The sequence below is a fragment of the Galeopterus variegatus genome, unplaced genomic scaffold (assembly GCF_000696425.1).
Source record: "Galeopterus variegatus unplaced genomic scaffold, G_variegatus-3.0.2 Scaffold5630, whole genome shotgun sequence".
In the NCBI taxonomy this organism is placed as follows: domain Eukaryota; kingdom Metazoa; phylum Chordata; class Mammalia; order Dermoptera; family Cynocephalidae; genus Galeopterus; species Galeopterus variegatus.
Genome location: NW_007731741.1, coordinates 1,592 through 24,227, shown reverse-complemented (window position 1 = coordinate 24,227; position 22,636 = coordinate 1,592). Strand labels below are relative to the sequence as shown.

At 44.2% G+C, this 22,636-nt stretch overlaps 1 protein-coding gene across 1 annotated transcript in view; it reads right to left on the bottom strand.

The window, feature by feature from the left end:
* Positions 1 to 22,405, bottom strand: part of LOC103605158 (synapsin-3-like) — a gene marked incomplete at its 5' end in the record, with an annotated part of 63,274 nt that extends 40,869 nt beyond the window's left edge. Inside the window, one exon of the mRNA XM_008589743.1 lies at positions 22,314 to 22,405. Coding sequence (XP_008587965.1) covers positions 22,314 to 22,405 — 92 coding nt within the window. The remainder of the gene's footprint in view (positions 1 to 22,313) is intronic.
* Positions 22,406 to 22,636: the final 231 nt, after the last annotated feature.

Here is a 22,636-nt window from a genome sequence, read left to right as displayed (position 1 = left end):
GTCTGTTTTCATGCCATGATGACAGAGTTAAGTAGGTGTGACAGAGGCCATATTGGGCTGCAAAGATGAAAATATTTGCCATCTGGCCCTTTATAGAAAAAGTGTGCTGACCCCTGCCCTTAACCACCGCAGTACACCCAGTGTTCAACACTGAAGCTCAGAGAGTAAAGTTATGCTCACAGGCAGAAGGGAACAGAGCTGGGACATGAACACAGATGTGTCTCTAAAGACCATGACTTCGCAACTCTACCTCGCTACACACTTCCCCCATGGGTGCCAATGCCTCCTTGTTTCCCAGGGTTTAGCAGCTGCCTAGTCCAGGCAGGTGCTCCTTGAATGTTCACTGAAAGAATGAATAAATGAGCCTCGGCATGTCATATTGTGGTGGCACCTGTCAACAACAGAGAAACAATAAAATGGACCCCGCCTAGGAATGTCCAACCTCTCTGTTGCATCCGTTACAAGCCAAGACTCTTGGGATCTCATTGTTCTTGGTAACTTGCCCTAAGAGCCTAAATTAATATACAGGTTTTGAGTTTTTTTAGAGTGTCTCAAGTATCTCTGTGCCTAGTATTCTGCCCATCCCAAGTTAGAGTATCTCAACCATCTCCATCTAAATCCATTGTGTTAACACCCAGCTTAAATTGCTTTGCTCTTGATTCTAGAGGTCAGGGTTCTAGTCTTAGGACCGAGTCTTAATAAAAAATGTAAGGACTTGGGAGTTGCAAAACCTAGTCAAATCCCGGCTCCTTCACACGTATTAGCTGTGTGACCTTGGGCAAGTGACTTTACCTCTGTGAACCTCAATCTCCATCTAAATCCATTGTGTTAACACCCAGCTTAAATTGTTTTGCTCTTGATTCTAGAGGTCAGGGTTCTAGTCTTAGGACTGAGTCTTAATAAAAAATGTAAGGACTTGGGAGTTGCAAAACCTAGTCAAATCCTGGCTCCTTCACACGTATTAGCTGTGTGACCTTGGGCAAGTGACTTTACCTCTGTGAACCTCAGCTTCCTAATCTGTGCAATATAGTTTAAATCAGGGAGAGGATCTATGCATAGCTGCCCAGCACACAGTAGGCCTCAGGAGATGGCTGCAATTCTTTATTACGATGATGGAGTCAGCCTAGGAGAGCTGTCTGCTGAAAGACCCAAAATCCATTATGCATGTTTTATCTTTGCACTCCCAGGGTCTTGAATAAACAATGTCTTCATCCAGTTTTTAAGACACTCTAATTCCGCCTCTCAATCTACACACCCTCCCACCCGCTACCCCCAGCTGAAATTTGGCTAGCTCTGCGCCTGGCTGCTGGCCTGAATTTCCAAACACTGTTGGTTTAGCATTTCTCAAATGTATCCCATTAACACTATGAACCTGTCGGCCTTCCCTCCTCTTTGAGTCTGACCGGCACAGCAAGAGATGGAGCCAGCAGGGTGAGGTCAGCCTCCTGGACTCGCCTTTGTAAAGTGGGGTGGTGCCTGGGTCAGTCTGCCTGGGGCTGAGGGCACCTGTCAGCATTTGCACAAGGGGTGCACCCAGGCCAGATGCAGATGCAGGCGGTGTGCTCGGAGACTGGGCGATAGCACACTGGAATGACAGGCTATGGGAAATGTGAGCAAAATGCCTTCTCTGGTTGCTGCTTGTGAGGAAAAAACAAGACCTCGAGGGAGGCTTAGCAAAAAGCCATTGCTCTGGGAATCAGAAAATAGCTCTGCCTTGGCATAGTCTCCAACTCACTCACTGTGTGTCTTTGAGCAAACTACTTGTCCTCTCCGTGGCACTTTTATTTAAAAATGAACGGGTTAGGCTAGGCCACATGTCTTTAAACTCTTGCTTGGAGGCAAAGCTCTTTTTTTTCAGACAATTTTCTTAGAGTTTTAATATGTAAAGAGATAAAAGTGGAACTGATTCTCTGGGTAAAGGAAGTGGGGGTGGGGAAGGGGGAACTAGAATCTCGCCCACTCTCCCCACCCCGCTCCCACTGCCCAACAATCTGAAAGAGACTAAAAGGTACCTCTGCAGAACAGGGTTTGAGAACCACATGACAGGATGGATGATCTACAGACCCCCGCACTCCTGCCCTGGCAGGATCCAGTAGCTACAGCTGCCACTGCTGATAACAGTAATGGCTATTATTTATGGAGCATTTTCTCTGTGCCAGGGGCCAGACATTATTTCTATATTCTTTACTTTTAGAATTAGTAGAGGGCCGGCCCGTGGCTCACTCGGGAGAGTGTGGTGCTGATAACACCAAGGCCATGGGTTCGGATCCCACATAGGGATGGCCGGTTCGCTCACTGGGTGAGCGTGGTGCTGACAACACCAAGTCAAGGGTTAAGATCCCCTTACCGGTCATCTTTTAAAAAAAAAAAAAGAATTAGTAGAGAGCTCTGATACCAATCCCAGTTTCACTAATTTAGTAGCTGTGTGATCTTGGACAAATTAGTTAATCTTTCTGTGCCTCAGATTCTTCATTTGGAAAATAGATTGTTCAGAGGATTAAAGGAATTAATCCCTATAACAGTGCTTAGAACAGTAACAGGCGCATAGCAAGCAACTGATGTTTGTCATTTTCATCATGACTGAGAAAATTATATTTTATCTTTATATGCATCGTCCTGTTTCACAGATGAGAGACCTGAGGCTCAGAGAGGTGAAGTGAGTGCCCCTACGTCACACAGCTAGTTAGTGATGGAGGAAGGACGTGAATACAGATCTGCTCGACTGCACTGCCTGTGTTCTTAACATCCAGCCTAAAATGCTTTGCTTTTGACCTTAGAGGTCAGTCAGGGTCTTGGTCATAGTAATTTGCTTGAGGAGCTTCAAGCCTAGATGGAAGGATAGTTATCAGTGACTACAGTGATTTATGCTTATAGGAGTCCTGGTGTCGGCAGGGTCTGGAGTCTGGGTATCTTAGTGAATGCAGATTCCAGGAGACAGGAGGTGTTCCGTTGTCAGAGCCCAAGGCTATCTGACGTTCTTTTCTCCAAGCTGCATTCTCTAGCCTTTTCTACTGACCTATAAGACCCCTTTGTGCAAATTAGAAAAAGAGCAGAGGCAGCCCCATGCTAGAGCACAGATGAGCAGACAACAGACTGATTTTCACCCCCCACTTGAAGGAGACCATATACCTCTGAGCAGTGCACAAGCCTCACAACCTTCCATGACCCCCGTAGTCTTCTCCTGCCTCAGCGCTGGGTGGGGAGAAGCACAGGGAGAGAATAAATTTGGCTGGAAGAGAGACAAACAATGGTCTCAGCCTTGCTGTGATGCATGGGGGGGCCCTGGGGGAGGGGAAGGGGCATGGAGGCCGTGCAGTCAGGAAGCAAACGCAAGCCAATCACTTGATCGCTTTATGTTTCTTTCTGTCGGCACCGGGAGTGGTAATAGAAGATGACTGTATGGCTCCCTCCTGGGAGCTGAGTGGGAGCCACAGCACCATGAGGTGAACAGACACTGCGATAGGTCAGCTGCAGAGCTGCTGCTGCTGCACCGCACTACAAAGGTGAGTGTGGCAGTGGGCAGTCGCCAGCCCACCCACCCGGAGAGCCCCAATGCCCTGTCATCAACAGAGGCCCAAACACGTGCATTAAGAGAAAGGAAGGAGGCAGTGTGGGGCAGTTGTCAGAACACGGGCTTTAAGTTCAGACAGAGCTGGGTTCAAATCTTAATTCCACCCTTCATAAGCTGTGGGACTTTGGGCAAGATACTGAACCTCTCTGAGCCTCGATTTCACTTCTATAAAATGTAGCTTATCAAACTGATCATGCAGGGAGAACGTAAGAATTAGAAATGCAAGTTCACCGACTGTAACGAATGTCCTGCTTTGGTGCAGGATAGGATAGCGAGGGAGGCTGTGCGTGGGTGGGGTGGAGGATCTATGAAATCTCTCTGTACGTTTCATTCAGTTTTGCCATGGACCTAAAACTACTGTAAAACGTAAAGTCTATTCATCAAAAAAAGAAAAGCAAAAGCAGAACAACTCTCTCTGGCTGCTGTGTAGGGAATAGATTGGAGGCAGGCAGGGGAGAGCATGGAGTACCAGCGAGGTATTTCTTGCTGGGCTCCTTGGAGCAGGTTACATAGGCTCTGGGAGCTTCAGTTTCTTCGTCTGTGATATGGGGACAAGAATATAAAGTGACACAGTGTGTAAGAAATGCTGGGCTCCTTGGAGCAGGTTACACAGGCTCTGGGGGCTTCAGTTTCTTCGTCTGTGATATGGGGACAAGAATATAAAGTGACACAGTGTGTAAGAAATCCTGGCACAGCACAGGCATTCAATTCACACTGGCTGAATGTGGAAGAATGAGTCTGACATTGCAAAGAATCGCAAAAGGTGTCAGGACACAGAGCTCTTTGTGTGGGAGTAGTGGGCATCCTGGGCTGGTGTTTTGTGGAGGTCTCTCTGTTTACTATCAGAAGCAAATACACATAATAAAAGCCTCAGTCTCACTGTGTTTCTTGACGGAGGCAAAAGTCTTTATCAGAGTGTATGTCCTAGGCCCAAATTAGCTGTGTTTCCTGCTTTGGGTAAAATAAATAATAATACAAATAGCTGAGATTTACTGAGTGCTAACTATATGGCAGGTATTGTTGTAAGGGCTTTATGTGAAGTAGCTCATTTCATTCTCTCAACCATGCCTTGGGTTAGGTACTATTATTATCTCCATTTTGTACCTGGGGAAACTATGGCACAGAAAGGTTCATCAACTTGCCCAAAACAAGTGACAGAGCTGGCTTAAAGGGATCAAAAGATACAAACCTGGGTTAACAGAGGAAACAGGATAAGCATGCACAGAACAATTATGAAATAGCACAAAACGAAGCAGTCATGGTCAAGGACTAAATTATGTGAGAGGTAGTATGGTATAGCAGGTAAGAGCATGGATTTAGAATAAGCCAGCCTGGGTTAAAATCCTGGCTCTTCCACTTTTTGGATGATCTCAGGCAAGTTATTTAGCTACTCCATAACCCAGTTTCCCCATCTGTAATATGTAACAGGTCATATCATGTGGAATTATTTTGAGGATTCTATGAGAAAATGCACATAGCTCACTATCTTATCACATTATATGGCAAATAGTAAGGGCTCAATATATGTTTCAAAACAAAGAAGTCTACAGGAATTTCTAAAAGAGTAAGCTTGAAGCTTCAAGCACCAAATGTGGGGCTCAAATGAATCACCCAACCAACAGTACCATGGTAGGGGCTGTGGCTGCTGGCTGCAAAGGCAAAAGCAACTTGACCTCTGCCTTCAGGGACCTCCCGGGCTGATGGGGAAGGTAGGCTCAAATGGAAAACGTGTTTTAAAAAGCAGGCTATAAGAATCAGTTACTCATTCAACCCAAATGGTGCCAGCCCCCATTCTAGGTATTAGGTATGGAGTGATTTGCAAAACAGAAAAGATTCCTGTCCTCAAAGAGCCAATATTCTGGTGCCAGAAATAGGTGAGGAACACATAAATGAACATGGCATAGTGCTGAGGGCTGTTCAAAACTAAAGCAGGGTGAGGGTATAGCGTTACGTGTGGGAGGTTATTTTAGTTAGGATGGTTAGAGAGGAAGTGGTACCATTTGAGCAAGGCCATAATATAGTGAGAGGGTGAGCCATGTTAATATCCAGGACAAAAGTTTCCCAGGTTGAGGGAGTAGCAGGTGCAATGGCTTGACTTGTTTAACGAACTGCAAGAAATGGGAGTCCCAGTGCAGCTAAAGGGGGGAGGGTAGAGAAGTAGCAGAAGCCTAGAGCATATGGGGCTTCGCAGAGCATAGTCAGGATTGTGAATTGCAATCTAAGAGGAAAAAGAAGCCTTTGGAGGGGTTTAAACATGCACTTGGCATCTGATTTAGTTTCAGAAGAATCACTCTGGCTGCTGGGTAGAGAATGGATTGAAGGGTGATATGGTGGATTAACATGTGTTCAAATTCTCTGCCATTCCTTTCACTGAGAGGTGGGGTCTCCCTAAATCTAGATTTGCCCTGTGCCTGTCTTTGACCACCAGAATGTGGTAGAAGTGATGCTGTGTAACTTCTGACATTGGCCCTTAAGATATCTGCAGCTTTTACCCCTCTTGTACTGTGCCCTCTTGAGAACCAGCTGCCATATGAAGTCCGACTACCCCAAGACCACATGGCTGTGAGGAAGCTCAATAACCATAACCACATAGAGAAAGAGACCACATGGAGGGGCACTGAGGCACCAGACTGAGGACCTTCCAGCCCAGCTGAGCACAAGCTGAGTGCAGCTGAGTGAATCACCCCAGGCAACACAGGACTGGAGCAGAAGAGCCACCCAGCCAAGCCCTGCCCAAATTGCTGACCCACAGATTGAAAGCAAATAAAATGGTTGTGGGTTTATGCCTCAACAATTTGGGGTATTTTGTTATGCAGCAATTGATAACTGAGATGAGGACCATAGCAGAAGCTAGGGGACCAGTTGGGGGGTACCACAGAGATCAAGGTGAGAGAGAATGGTAAACTGGCCTAGGGTAGGAGTTGTGGTGGAGATTTAGGAAAATGCTGATAAGAGAAAAAGTTATATACACATACATACCATCATCACCAGTGGGAGAAACTCAGTGGGTCTGCAGACCTTTTATCTGCCCAGTAATCTTGGTTCCCCTCTGAGACTACCTCTTTCAATGAAGAACTGATTGTTCAAGGGCTGAGTATACCATCATCACCAGTGGGAGAAACTCAGTGGGTCTGCAGACCTTATATCTGCCCAGCAATCTTGGTTCCCCTCTGAGACTACCTCTTTCAATGAAGAACTGATTGTTCAAGGGCTGAGTTCCTTGTCAGATACTTCACTGCCATCAAGATAAGCACTACAAATGGTAAAGGGATATATTCCAGAATGTCAGAAAATAGGCTGAATGGAACAGAAATATTTATTAGCAAACTAAAGAAATGTCCTGAAAAAACTGTTCATCTTCATATAATATGTGATGGTTGTACACCACTTTCTAATGTGTCAGGCATGTTCATGCACATTACCTCTTTTGATTCTAGCAACTGGCCTGTGAAGTTGGAATTGCCATTTTCGCTTTACAAATGAGGAAACAGGCTCAGAAAGGACAGTCATTGGTCTAAAGCCCCCCACAGTCAGTAAGTAGTTGAGCTAGACTTTGAACCTATAATTTCTCTAGGTGAGTTTAATACTTTTTTTCTTGGAATAGTACTGTGGCTAAAATTTCCACATTTATTTTAAAACTTCATAGATTGAAACAAAATAATGTAATGTACCAATCTGTGTTTTCATTGCCTGCCTACTGCTCCTCTGCATAAGCTAGCTGTGCAATGGTTTTTAAAGTGTGATCCTGGGACCCCTGGTATTGAAATCATTTAGGGGCAGCTTGACATCTTGCAGACTCCTGTGTCCCACACAGGAATCAGACTTTCTGGTCATGGGGCTTAAGTATCCGCATTTTAATAAGTAGGGCAGGGGGTTGCTAAATTATTCATGTCACGGAAATGCTTGAAAGTCACTGAACTAGTGGATCAACAAGCCCTCCTGAAGCAGATGGGTCTGTTTAAATGAAGACAGAGAGTCTGCAGACAGTTTAGCAAACTGTAAACGGATCACCCCACCCCTGTTCTGGGGCTCGCCTCACCACACCATGCTGCCTGGTGTGGAGAAGGGGCCCTAGGCAGTCTTTCCCTCCCTCTCCCCCTTCCCCAAGAGGTTCATCCCAGGGAGCCAGGAAGAGTGTGCAAGACTAGCTGTGGGCGTAAGTGTGACGTNGGTAGGAGTTGTGGTGGAGATTTAGGAAAATGCTGATAAGAGAAAAAGTTATATACACATACATACCATCATCACCAGTGGGAGAAACTCAGTGGGTCTGCAGACCTTATATCTGCCCAGCAATCTTGGTTCCCCTCTGAGACTACCTCTTTCAATGAAGAACTGATTGTTCAAGGGCTGAGTTCCTTGTCAGATACTTCACTGCCATCAAGATAAGCACTACAAATGGTAAAGGGATATATTCCAGAATGTCAGAAAATAGGCTGAATGGAACAGAAATATTTATTAGCAAACTAAAGAAATGTCCTGAAAAAACTGTTCATCTTCATATAATATGTGATGGTTGTACACCACTTTCTAATGTGTCAGGCATGTTCATGCACATTACCTCTTTTGATTCTAGCAACTGGCCTGTGAAGTTGGAATTGCCATTTTCGCTTTACAAATGAGGAAACAGGCTCAGAAAGGACAGTCATTGGTCTAAAGCCCCCCACAGTCAGTAAGTAGTTGAGCTAGACTTTGAACCTATAATTTCTCTAGGTGAGTTTAATACTTTTTTTCTTGGAATAGTACTGTGGCTAAAATTTCCACATTTATTTTAAAACTTCATAGATTGAAACAAAATAATGTAATGTACCAATCTGTGTTTTCATTGCCTGCCTACTGCTCCTCTGCATAAGCTAGCTGTGCAATGGTTTTTAAAGTGTGATCCTGGGACCCCTGGTATTGAAATCATTTAGGGGCAGCTTGACATCTTGCAGACTCCTGTGTCCCACACAGGAATCAGACTTTCTGGTCATGGGGCTTAAGTATCCGCATTTTAATAAGTAGGGCAGGGGGTTGCTAAATTATTCATGTCACGGAAATGCTTGAAAGTCACTGAACTAGTGGATCAACAAGCCCTCCTGAAGCAGATGGGTCTGTTTAAATGAAGACAGAGAGTCTGCAGACAGTTTAGCAAACTGTAAACGGATCACCCCACCCCTGTTCTGGGGCTCGCCTCACCACACCATGCTGCCTGGTGTGGAGAAGGGGCCCTAGGCAGTCTTTCCCTCCCTCTCCCCCTTCCCCAAGAGGTTCATCCCAGGGAGCCAGGAAGAGTGTGCAAGACTAGCTGTGGGCGTAAGTGTGACGTGGGGGTAGTGTGAACACTCAGAAAGCATCACTATATTTCAGGCACTAGCTACGGAGAAACTTTTCCTCATTTAGTCCTCACAAGATGCACTGTTTCCATTGCACAGATGAGAACCCTGGGAGTCAGGGAGGTGAGGCTACTTGTGCAAAGTCACAAGAAGGACTTGTGACTCTCGAGGAGTCAAGACTCAATCCGAGGACTGCCTGACACCAGCATGAGTGGGTTTTTCAGTATGAAAGTGTTTCTTCATTTCGTTCAAAGAGAGATGAAATTACCTGCTACTGAGAAGCACCTGGTACCCATTGCCTTTTGACTGCTTCTGAATAAGAGGCCAGGATGTTGAGGCCAAAAGGGTGCAGTGATCATTGGTGCAATTTCTACTGCTGTGGACAGTGTTGGGGCAGGAGTGGGTCCCAGCACTGGAGCCATTCTGGGGGTGGCTGCCACACGTGGGAAAGTGTGTAGGCTCGGCAGGGGCTTGGCTGATGGTTTCACAGGTCTGTCTCACCCCCAATTTCGGTGAATCTGGGAACCAGGAGCCACACTGTTTCTCTCCGTCAGGCCCTCGGCTCCCTCTACTAGGAAAACTGACAGATCTGCTGGCAGGAGTGTTGGCTGGAGACGCTGGGCAGCAGAGCCTGGTGATTCTTGACAGCCTCACACTGTCTCTCTTTTGGGCTGCATTCTTCCCGTTCCCATGCCCCACCTCTGCAAGTCCTCAGGGATCTTGCAGTGGTCAGGGCAGAGGCCCTGGTGAAGAGATTAGATGGAGGCCTTCCCCCTCCAAGACTGCCCTGCTGGGCCCCTCGGCGACCCCAAGTGCCTGGCCTCGCAGACCCCATACCCATCTGGGCACAGAAGGCTAGTCGGGAAGTCAGCGCCTCGTGCAAGTTATGGTGTGAGCCCTCTCCATCGTGAGCTTTTCACTTTGCAAAGTTGGGGGATTCTTATTTATGTGAATAGTCAGTGGGCATGAATGCCTTCAGCATTCAAGATCTAGGCATTGTGCTAGGCACTGGGGCTATAATTTGGAAAAATAGTCCTTAACTTGAGCCTCAAGGAAGGTTCAGTTCAGAGGGAGACACGGAGAAGTAAATAATAATCACCGTCCCAAATCAGTTACAGCACAGGAAGAGCAGTAAGAAAAAGAACACGAAGAAGTCGGGGAAGGGCTGGGCATTCCTTCATTCACTGAACAGCTACAGTCATCACTGAGAAGCTGCTATGTGACAGGCACTGTTCTAGGGACAGTGGATACAGCGGAGCACAGCAGACTTCCTGCCTGCTCAGATCCTCTGTTCCAGAAACTAGTACGGGACGGTGGTGTAGATTGGATGCCCTCTCAACCTCATTGAAGCTCAATCCCCACTGTAACTGGTGAGGGTGGGAAATCCTACTATGGTAATTAAAAGGTGGGGCCTTGAAGGGGTGATCAGATTGTAGGACGATGCTATAGTGAATGGATTAATAATGGTGGTCCTCGGTGTGGTTCCGAGGGCTTTAAAAGAAGAGCACACGAGAGGTTATTCCCTCTGCTCTACCATTTTCTGCCATATGAGACCCCTGGGTCACTGTTGCCACCAAGGCCTTCACCAAACATGTTTCCTGGACTTTGGACTTCCCAGCCTCTGAAACTGTAAGTGATGAATTTCATTTTCTTATAAATTATTCAGCCCTAGGTATTTTGTTATACATACAGACTAATACATATGGTAGCACAAATTACACAATAGCGTATCTGTATATGTCTATATTATATTATTTAATATTATATTATGTGTATTCATCCTATCTGTCTATATCTTATCTATCATTTCAGGTAGTGATAAATATTTGAAGAAAAAAAATGCACAGTTGGGCCTAGAGAGTGAGCACAGTATGCCTGGCAGGGTTTCTCTAAGGAGGGGGACAAATGATCAGAAATGTGAAAGGAAGCCAGAGGGTGAAGGTGGTCATAGCCGCAGAAATGTTACAGGAAGAAGAACTAGCAAGTGCAAGGACTGCACCAGACACTGCTTAACACACTTTACACACATCACAGCTAGGAGGTGAGGGCTATTGGTGCCCACTTTACAGACGGGAAGCCAAGGGTGACTTAGCCAAGACCTTGCAGCTTGGAGAAGGCAGAGCTGGGACTCAGCCCGGGTGCTCTGCCTCTGCAGGCGGGCTCTGGGCCGTGACGCCACACCACCTACCGAGGCAAATCCTAGCGCTCTGTGAGTGCAGAGGAGGGGTACCAAGTTCAACTTCAGGGAGGGATGCGGAGAAGAGGCCATGGAAGCCCAACCTTGGTGGACATGAGGAATGTGCAAAGCCAAGGACGTCTCTGCCTTTCTTCTTCCCCTGCCTGTTCTGGCCCCAAGCTGCCCTTCCCAGTGTGCATGTCCACCCAAAGTCAAGAGAGAGAGAGGGACACTCCTCCTGCATACTCCAGAGGCTTGCTCTGCTCAGTCTGTCGCCTTCTACTCAAGCCACCTCTTCAAGGGGGCCTTCCATGCTGACCCCTCCTCAAGTGCCAGCTGCTCTCTACCTTTTCTTTTGCTTCAGCCTTTCTTGCCACCTGCCATTAGAACTCATATCTGTTTACTTACTCGTTGTCTGTTTTCTGCTACTTCAACATCAGCTCCACAGGGGCTATAGTCTACTTTGTTCACTGCTGTAACCTCCGTTTCTGGCACATATTTAATGAATGAAAGAGCGGAAAGCAGGAAGAAACTACAACTAAGAAAGTCAAAGGGAACATCCTCCAAACACACACAGGTAAGGGCAGGAAGAAGGGCAGGAACTGTGCTAGGCACCCTTGGGCTTAGGCTGGGCTTAGCTTTCTGCTTCTCTCTCTTCAACCTTCTCTGAGGTCTGACCTTCTAATGAGCGGATGCACTTTATCAGCCACTGTGGTTTGAACGGGTGCCTGTAACTTAGTCTTGCCTAATGCTGGAAACTGAGCGTGGGGCTTGAGTAATTAGATTGGAGCCTCATCAACATCTGCCTGCTTGGGTGTTTTTCATTCTTGGTCTCTCCTGTCCTGTATTTTGAATCCCATCTGTCTGTATGGACATAGCTGCCTTTTATTTTACCTCTCCTTTGTGGAGCCAGGCTTGAATTTGGGCCCAGATCAGCCATGGCCATCCACAAAGCATGAATTTTAACACGCCCTGGGATGGCTTCTGCTTTGCTTTCTAAATAGAATTTGCAACTTTCCTGAGAACCTGCACGTCTGGTTTGCTCTTAAGCACCTCGAGCTGACTGCAGTCCACCCCTGGTTTGGGTGTTGGACAGAAAGCAGAGTCAGGATGGCTATTAAATTAATTGTTGCCAGTACTGATGATTTAACCAACTCGTGTGTAACGCTTTGCCATTTATAAAGCACTGCTCGCGTCTGACCTTGTGAGCAGGAACTTGCTCTTTTGTTCACTGATGATTCACTAAGAGTTATTCTCCTTTTGTGCCCTCCTGCCCACCCCCCATCCTTTTCCACTCTGCCCTGCTCTGAGCCCTGGGAGGATGGTCCCTGGGGACAGCATCATCCCTGCTCTCTTGCTGACTGGCTTCTCTTGGCTTCAGCTGAAGCGAGGCCCCAGCAGGAGACTGGAGGGTGGGGGGAGGTGGGGAGAAGGGTGGTCGTATTTCTTCCCAGTGCTCACCCTGCTTCAGGGCCGTGTCTTTGGAGGTCTCCAGCCTCAACAGGGCAGGTCACCTGCTCAGGTCTAGGTTAAACCTACTAGATTCAGTCTAGAAGTTCGTTTTCCCCCTTTTGTCCCTTCACTCCTACAGGTGATAACAGCTTCCCGCTGCTGTCAGGCTCTGGATGCCTCCTGTTCCCTTAGCCCCACATATTCCTCTTAAGTGACTCCTTCGTTCAAGTCTCTTTATTTAAAACACTTGGGGGTGAATTCTGTCTTTTGCCTGCTCCCTGTCTGATACAATTCCCATGATCTGAAAAGGTGCCTGGAACACAGTAGGCCCTTAAGATATATTTGCAGAATGAATGAACAAACTTGTCACATATAACATTTCATGTAATCCTCGTAAGAACTATGTAAAATAATATTATTATCATTACCGATTAAAAGAAACTGAGGCTCAGAGAAGTAGATTCTCACGTCTGGGCAATCGATTTCTAAGAGATCGATCCTGTGCCCTGGATGAGCTTTAGCCACACTCGGCACCCTGGAGAAATCTCTGGATCTTCCTTTCTGTACTTTCTGTACAGAGACACAAAGTCCACTCATGCCAGCCTGGAGTGGGCTCAACAGGACCAGATGGCAGGGAGTGACAGAGGGAAATACCAGGATTTAAAGGCACTTAGAAATTCCTGTGGCACAGAACCAGAGACCTGGGTTCAAGTCCAACTGCTGCCACTTTCTAAAAGTGGGATCTGGGGCAAGTGATTTAATTGCCCCAGGTGTGACTCAGTTGTTGTAACTCAGTTTCTTCCTTTGTATATTGAAGCTATAATAATAATTATTAGCACCTAGTTTATCTACTACCCTGGTCCAGACAGTTTGAAGCACTTTACATATATACCAACTCACTTAATTCTTACTACAACCCTATGAGGAGGTGGTAGCAGTACTAGCAGTAGTAGTAGTAGTGGTGGTGGTAGTAGTGGTGGTAGTAGTGGTAGTGGTGGTAGTAGTGGTAGTGGTAGTAGTGGTGGTGGTAGTAGTGGTGATGGTACTCCAGAGAAGTTACTGCCCATGGTCACACAGCTGCTCTTACCATGGAAGATCTGTGATGCCCAGCCAGGCAGTGTGCTCCAGAGGCTGTGCTCTTACCACCAGGCTGCACTGCCCCTGTCTATTATTAGACTGTCTCATGGGATTGTAAGGATTAGATGAGACCATGTATATAAAGCACTTAGCACAGGCCTAGAGCCATCCATAAATAAATGGTGATTAATTTTTCCCCACTACCCATCTAAAACTCAGATGCTTGTATCCTCTCCATATTTTTCTTGGTACTCTTCTACGCCACTCACATTGTGGGTCTTACTGCCTCTTTATGCAGCTCTGACTATGAAACACTCTCCCCCTTTTCAAGGAGGCAGTGTGGGGCAATGGTGCCACACGCAGGCTTTGGAGCCAGAATGCCTGGGCTCCAATCCTAGCATTGCTACTTACCATCTGGAGACCCGAACTCCATTACTCAATCCACTGGTTTCAGCTTCCTCATCTATAAAACGGAGATTATAATAACACATACCTTATAGGGTTGTTGAAAGGGTGAAATGAATTAATGCATGTTAAGTGCTTGGAATAGTGCCTAGCACATAGAAAATGCTGTAAAAGTGTTTGTTAAATAAATAAAAATTCATGAATTGTGTATGTGCAATTCAAGCTGGCTTAAACCAAAAGAGATTTTATTTTTTTGGCTCAAGTTTGGGGATGAGTCTGGATCCAGAGCTTTGAATAACATCATCAGGTCACTGTCTCTCTCTCTTGGCTGTGCTTTCCTTTGCCTTGGCTTTATTCCTGGCAGATCATTCTCTCAAGGAAAGAGATGGCCACCAGCAGCCCTGGGCGTCCATCCCACCAGCTCAGCAGCCTCGGCAGAATGCAGGTGCCTGTCATCCCAGAGTTCCAGCAAAAGTCTCAGGATGGATTCTCTTTGACCTGGATTGGGTCCCAATGTGATATTCCAATTGACTAGGATTGATCATGTTCTATCAGCTGCACATACCACACAGAGTACAAAGTTGGGGAGGGTGTCACCCTGATAAAAAAATATAGGTGCTGTTTCCCAAAACAGAAGGAAGGGATGCTGGAGAAAGCCAGCAGTGGTCTGCTCTACCACACATCCTGGTCACCTGTACTAGTCAGGGTTCTCCAGAGAAACAGAACCTATAGAATATATTTAAGAGGAGACTTATTAAGGGATTGGCTTATATGATTATGGAGTCTGAAAAGATCCAAGATATGCTGCCTGTGAGCTGCAGAACCAAGAAGCCAATGGTGTAAGTCCCAGTCCAAGGCCAAAGGCCTAAAAACTGGAGGGGCCACTGGTGTAAGTCCTGGAGTCCGAAGGCCTGAGAACCAAGAGTTCTGATGTACAAGAGCAGGAGACAATGGATGTCCCAGCTCAAACAGAGAGAGCGAATTTGCCCTCTCTCTGACTTTTTGTTCTGTCTGGGCCCTCAAGGGACTGCATGATGCCTGCCCACATTGGTCAGGGCAGGTCCTCTTTACTCAGTTGACTGACTCAAATGCTGACCTCTCCTGGAGACACCCTCACAGATACATCGAGAAATAATGTTTTACAAGTTATCTGGGTATTCCTCAGCTTAGTCAAGTTGACACATACAGTTAACCAGCACATCGTTTTCCCTACAGGTGCTCCTCATGAGCAAGACTTCAGGAGATCCAGGGCATTTTCAATGCAACATCTAAGTATCTTTGAAAAAATATACTGCAAGTCAAGAGCACTATTCAAGGTTTCTACTTGGGAGACCACAGCCAGGGCCTGTTACGGGCCTATATGCCTGAGGAAGATTCTACTGATTCCCCATCTGCAGGACACTGTGAGTTGGGCCGGGGGGCTACCTGGTATGTGTGCACATTCTCATAGGTCTGACACTGTATAACAAGTTTGCCAAAACAAGCTCCCTAAGACTGTCAGCACTACCCCAGGTATGGGACAGAACAAATCTTAAAAGCCCTATGCACCCCTTAAATCCAGGGCTTTAGCTATATTGACACTGTCTTCACAGCTCTGGCTACTCAAAGCATGGTCTTCCATAAGCAGCATCAGCATCATCGGGGAACTGGCCCATATCCTCGCTGCCCAAACCAAGTTTGCAAGACTGGCAGCACTGGCATCACTTGGGAGCTCATAGGAAATTCAGAATCTCAGGCCCTACCTGAAGACCTAATGGAGGAGAATCTGCATTTTAATAAGATCGCCAAGAGATTTGTACGCGCATTAAGAGTTGAGAGCACTGCTGTATTTGTTTTCTAGGGCAGCTGTAACTCAATACCACAAATTCGGTGGCTTAAAACAATAGACATTTACTCTCTCCAGTTCTGGAGGCTAGAAGTCCAAAATCAGGGTGTCAGCAGAGTTGGTTCCTTCTGTGGACTCCGAGAGAGTGGGTGTTCCAGGCCTGTGCCCTAGCTTCCAGGGATTGCTGCAATCCTTGGCGTTCCTTGACTTGCAGATAATGCATCTGCACTTCAGTCTCTGCCTCCATCATCACATCGCATTTCCCTGTGTCTGTGTGTCCAAATCTGTCTTCTTGTAAGGACATCACTTGTATTGGATTAAGGACCTACCCTGCTCCTGTTATGATCTCATCTTAACTAATTACATCTGCAATGACCCTATTTCCAAATAAGGTCACATCCTGGGGTTAGGACTTCAACACATCATTTTAGGGGGACACAATTCACATAACAACTGCCTTCAAAGTCTGTCATCCCTAAATGCTGGGAGACTAGCTGACTGAAACTGGAACATTTCTGTAAATTTATTTTTGTAAACAATTTTGTAAATTGAAGAAGATGGCAGGTCAAGAATAAAACTTGAGGATGTCTATTTTTGCAAAGTTACTCTTGTTTTCAGTCTGCACACCCAGTAGTATCTTTAGCTTTCCAACCAACCCAGCCACAGTGCAGGGGCAACCATGAGAACAATCTGGGGTGTTTGCCACCTTGGCTGCTCATTAGAATCACCTGGGGAGGTTAAAAAATACTGATACCTAAGTCCACCCTCAGATATTCCAGTGTAATTGGTCTGGGGTATTGCCTGGGCATCAGGATTTTAAAATAATTCTCAGATTCTTTGGCTAATCTGCAGCCAAATTTGAGGACTAATGGGATAGATGTTTTGTTTCTACATGACACAAAAGAAGGAGATGTAGTCCCTTTCCCAAATAAGGAAGTGAGACATAAGCACAAATAATACCAAATATGAGCATACAGAGATTCCTAACAATAGCATTTTAGTTTTTTTACAGTTCTTATGTGCAAAAGGAGGTTACTATGAGAAGTACATGAATGTATATTGCTGCTCATTAGAATCACCTGGGGAGGTTAAAAAATACTGATACCTAAGTCCACCCTCAGATATTCCAGTGTAATTGGTCTGGGGTATTGCCTGGGCATCAGGATTTTAAAATAATTCTCAGATTCTTTGGCTAATCTGCAGCCAAATTTGAGGACTAATGGGATAGATGTTTTGTTTCTACATGACACAAAAGAAGGAGATGTAGTCCCTTTCCCAAATAAGGAAGTGAGACATAAGCACAAATAATACCAAATATGAGCATACAGAGATTCCTAACAATAGCATTTTAGGTTTTTTACAGTTCTTATGTACAAAAGGAGGTTACTATGAGAAGTACATGAAGGTATATATCTGGCATCACTCTCAAAAATCTCCCACGATGGTGGACTTGCTTATTTCTCCTTGTAGTTTTGTCAATTGTTGAAGTATTTTTGAGGTATTTTTATTTGGTGCTTATAAATTTAAAGTTATTATTTCTTCTCAATAAATGAATCCTTTATCATAATAAATTACTTCCTTTTCCCTACTAGGAAAAAGGGAAATGTTTTTCACCTGGAAGTCTATTTTTCCCCCAATACTAATGCAGTTGCATCAGCTAGTTTTTTTTTTCCCCCTGAAGTTATATGGTATATTTTTTTTTCCCATCCTTTAACTTTCAAATACTTTCTGTGTTCTTATATATAAATGAATCTCTTGAATGGAATATAGTTTGGATTTTTAAAAATGTACCCTGACAACCTTACTCTTTAATTAGAGCATTTAGTCCATTTACATTTAATGTAATTACTAGTACATATTGGTGATAACAAATATTTAACAACTCCCAGTGTACTTTGTGGAGGTTGCAGTTCTCACTAGTGACCATGAGAGGGCGATTCCATGGGATACACAGGGATTTACAGCCTTGAAGGGACATGGGGAACCAGGCATTTGCTGTTTGGAGTTCTACCACCACCTCTGAGGATGTGTCTTCCCTTCAGTATCTGGGCATTCTCTGGCCAGGGGAGGAGCAAGGAAGACACAAGAGCAGACACAAGAGCAGTCCCTGGCTGTGCCTATCAGTGGGGGGAGGATGGGTGAAGGCACTCAGTGGGCTCAGGGCATTGGCCATTTACCAACTTGTATAGAAAAATTTCAGTGTTTTCACAACCAGTACTGATGTACAAGCAATTCAGAATGACATCAGCCCTGCTGGTACATTTGGGTTTAAATCAACCATGTTATTTTGTGTCATTTATAACACCTCTTCTTTGTTGGTTTTTCCTCTCCTTTCTTGCCTTTATTTATTATTATTATTTTTTCTCTCTTGTAGTTTTAAAGTACTAAAGTCTGTTTCTATTTTTTTAGTAATTACCCTAGGAATTACCTCATGCATCTTTAACTTTTCAAAGCCTGATCAATACATTTACTTTCTTCCCTGACAATACAAGAGCCTAAGAATACCTTAATTCCATTTACCCCCAGCCACTTAGTGTGGTGCACTTTAATCCTTCATATGTTTTTAAACCCATAGATATTATTATTATTGTCTTTTAAGACAATGTTTATTATCATTTACCACCTTCTTTGTTCTTCCCATCTTCTCACAGCTCTATGTTAACATGGGATCATTTTCTTTTTGCCTGAAGTTATGTACTGTACAATTTCCCTTTAGTGAGGGTCTTCTTTTTGCATGTAAATGTTTTTATTTTGCCATTATTCGTAAAAGATGTTTCCCTGAGGATAGGATTATAAGTTGGCAATTAATTTATTTCAGCACACGAGGATATGCCTCCACCATTTCTCTCAGCAAGTGGTCAGACTATTACTCCAATAAAAACAATCTGCCTTTTTTTTCTCTGACTGCTTTTAAGATGTCTTTTCTTTATTTTTCTGAAATTACACGATATGTGTCTTGGTGTAGACTTCTTTTTACTTATCCTGCTTTAAATTTGTTGAGCTTCCGTTTTTTGGTGCTTTGGTATCTTTCTGAAAGAATTATTTCTTTAAATACCACCTTTGCTCCATTCTCTTTAGCCTCTATTTTTGAGACTCTGATTAAGTGAATATTAGACCTTCTCCTGGGATCTACACATCTCTTCTGCATTTCCAATCTTTTTCTCTCTGTGCCTCATTAAGGATAATTTCTTCAGCTCTATTTTTAATTTTATTAACACTTTTTTAGCTGTGTCTAATGTGTTAAACACAACACAGACAATTTTTGTTACTGTAGTTTTCATTTCTAGCAGATCTATTTGTTTTTTTAAAAAACTGGTTATGTCACTTTTTGTAGTTTCCTGTTCCCTGCAGATATCTTAAAAACTTATTTTTGTTCAACCTACACATAGTTTTTTTTTTCTTTAATAAGCTATGTCTTATAATTCCAATATCTGATATCTTTGAGGATCTGTTTCTATTTTCTATTGTTTCTGTTTCTGCTAATTTTTTTTTTTTTGTCTATTGTCTTTTTCTGTGTCCGGCAACGGATCACAACCCTCAGTGTTGCCCCCGTACCGGACCTGGGACCGGCAACGGGATTGCAACCCTCGGTGTTGCTCCCACGGTGTGAGTCTTTATGGGTGAGGTGGGTCTCATGTAGGCAGCATATAGTTGGGTCCATCTTTCTTATCCAGTCAGCCAATGTGTGTCTTTTTTTTTTTTTTTTGTCTATTGTCTTTTTCTGTGTCCGGCAACGGATCACAACCCTCAGTGTTGCCCCCGTACCGGACCTGGGACCGGCAACGGGATTGCAACCCTCGGTGTTGCTCCCACGCCTCGCTCAGCGAGTGAGCGGGAACCGGTCTGTATGTGGGATCCAAACCCTCGGGCAGGAGCGCCGCTGCGCTTCCCAAGCGGCGCACTATCCAGTGCGCCACTGGGCCGGCCCCTGTTTCTGCTAATTTATAGAATCTATGCCTGGTCATATTTGAGTAGGTGCTAGCTATTATACAAAAAATTATTTAAAGAGTTATTTGGGGTTTTTTTTGTTTTTTGGATTTCAGACATTTTATTTTCTTTCCAGGCATGGTTCATAGCATTGTATTACAAGAATCAAAGAGTATAACAACAACAATAACAAAAAAACCAAACTTTTTTTGAAGACCATTTCTATTCCTTATTTGAAACATAACCAAATCAACGCAACTATACAATTTCCACATTAAATACGTTAGTAAAAGAATTCCTCCAAGTAGTGTTGCATATGAGCTACAACTTTACCCCAACTATTTTAATCATTATGATTTCAGATTTTCCAGGAAGCAACAGCACTAGATTAGGCTGTTACTACCTAGGCAAGAAAAAATGTGTCACCAGCAAATAATGTGAATTGGGGTCGTAGGTGTAATTTTTAAAAACTCTTCAAACAAACCATATTTGTTAGAGGAGGTAAGTAGAAAAACGAATGTTTGGGTTGAGCTATCCCTACCAGGAACTATATCCCATATGCAGAGTTCAAACATTCTTGGTAAAATGACATGGAAGGATCTATATATACTGTAAATTTAGCAAAACACTTTTATGTAAGGAAGGCTAGCTAAATATCATAGGAGGTTTACATTACCGATAAAAACAATTGTTATGTCAATTCTTTAAGGCTGGTTTCTTGCCTTAAACACCAGCCTTTAGTCTCACATGCAATCCACCTAGATAAGTGTTCAGGAACTCACAGAATAAGAAACATGAACCACAATTTTGTACTCTTAATTTCTATTTTTCAACTTAATGTTTTATAGTGCCGCCGATTTTGAATCCAGAGTTTGTATATGTAGGAAAGGAAATTTTATAGTAAGAGTGGGATGAGAGAAGATTTGCTTGTTTTTTGAAGCTGTGTGAAGGTTAAAGAGTTATTTGAAGCCTAGGATGAAAGTACTTTCCTCTACATAGAATTTGCTTTTACTTCTGGTATGTCTGGGATCACCATAAACCAAGTTCCACGCTAGAGGTTCTCTGGAAGGCCTAGGTTATTCAATCCGCAATTATGTGTAAGGCCTCGTTTGCTTATAGTTCATGTTCATTTTGAAGGTATAGTCCCTTGAGGTCTCAGCTTATTGTGTGGAGGGTCTACCATCATACTCCCTACTTTGAGTGACCTTGGGGGTTGATTTCTGTCTCCCTTGTCCCCACTAGGCTACCCAAACCAATGTCAAATTCAGCTAACCTCGCAAATATTCTCAGGACACAGGTGGCTTTTATTTTCATCTATCTTTCTGGGTTTCCATTTTCCCATCATTCTCTTCCTCGTAATTCCTTACTGTCATACCAACTCTTTGAAGGCTTTTAAATATTATAATTCTTTAGAACCCGCTTTTAAGTTGTTTTCAATAGAAAAGTTGGTCCAAATGACCTAGCTTACCATTACTGGAAATAGGAAGCCAGGTAATGTCTTTCTTGGCACACAGTAGGCACTCAATAAATGACAGCTGAATTAATTGAATTATCATAATTTCCCAAACATGCTCCATTTTTCTTGCCTGTTTCATCTGCAGAAGCTGTTTCCTACTCTTAGAATGCATTTCTCTTTCCCCGTCCCCAGCCTGAGAACAACCACATTTTACCATTTGACAAGGCTCAGAACAAATGCCACCTGTTTCTCAAAGTTTTTCCTGTTTTTTGCCCCAAATCTAAATCCTATCTCTTCCCTATCTAAACACTCACAAGACCTAGTATGTATCATTCTCTGGGCACTTAGCTAGAAAGAAATGTAGTTATACACATACTTATCTCTCCTGTGGATTTATATGTTCTTATCATTTTTGGCTTCTAAAGAATTCCCTCACTGGCTCTCCAGCTCAGCGTACATTATAAACAGATCTTTTAAAAAATATTATATCTAGTACTTTTAGGTTTGACGTGCTTGGATGGGATTCTTTGAACATTTGGTCTGACCTATTGCTGGAAGTGGGACTTAGTTCATTCTAATAATGAACTCGTACACTTGCACAGCACTTGAGAGGTAATAGGGTGCTTTCGCATACATGAGTTTATGTAAACGTCAGCAGCCTGTGACTTCAGTGTGGCTATTATTATGCTGCAGATGAGAAGCAGAGGGAAAGAGAGACTAAATAATATGCCAGAATAGAGCCACAAAGTTAGAAATGGAACCCAAGTCTTTTCTCCCTAAGCCCAGGGCTCATTCCAGAACACCACAGCTGCTTCCCCAGATTACTTGTGCCACCAGTCATTTTTATAACAACAACATCTGGAACTCTTTGGAAGCAGACATTCTGCACATGTAAGTACATGTGGTCAGGGACTGGGTTGTAGGCAGTAGATACAGGGACCACCAGTCATTTTTATAACAACAACATCTGGAACTCTTTGGAAGCAGACATTCTGCACATGAAAGTACATGTGGTGAGGGACTGGGTTGTAGGCAGTAGATACAGGGATGGGCTATGTGAGGTTTCCAACACACACCTCTCAGGAGGCTTTCCGTATATCAGTCCTGCTTACCTTACAACTTTGGTCCCATTTCTCACGACTTGCATGTCCACCATACAGCCCCCGGTAACGTAGGCAGCGAGGTTCAACTCTGAGAATTCAGCCTGAAGGATAAAGCCAAACAAAAAAAGATTCTTCAAATGCCAACGGTACTAGTAACGGCTAATGTCTATTGGGTACTTACATGTGCCAAACAAACATTTAATCCTGCGCCTCATACTTGGGAAGCTGGCAATATTATTTTTATTTCCCTTTCTGAAAGATAAGGAAGCTGAGGTGCACAAAGGCATGGGGACGTGCCCAGGATTACACAATTCATAAAAGGTAAATCTGTC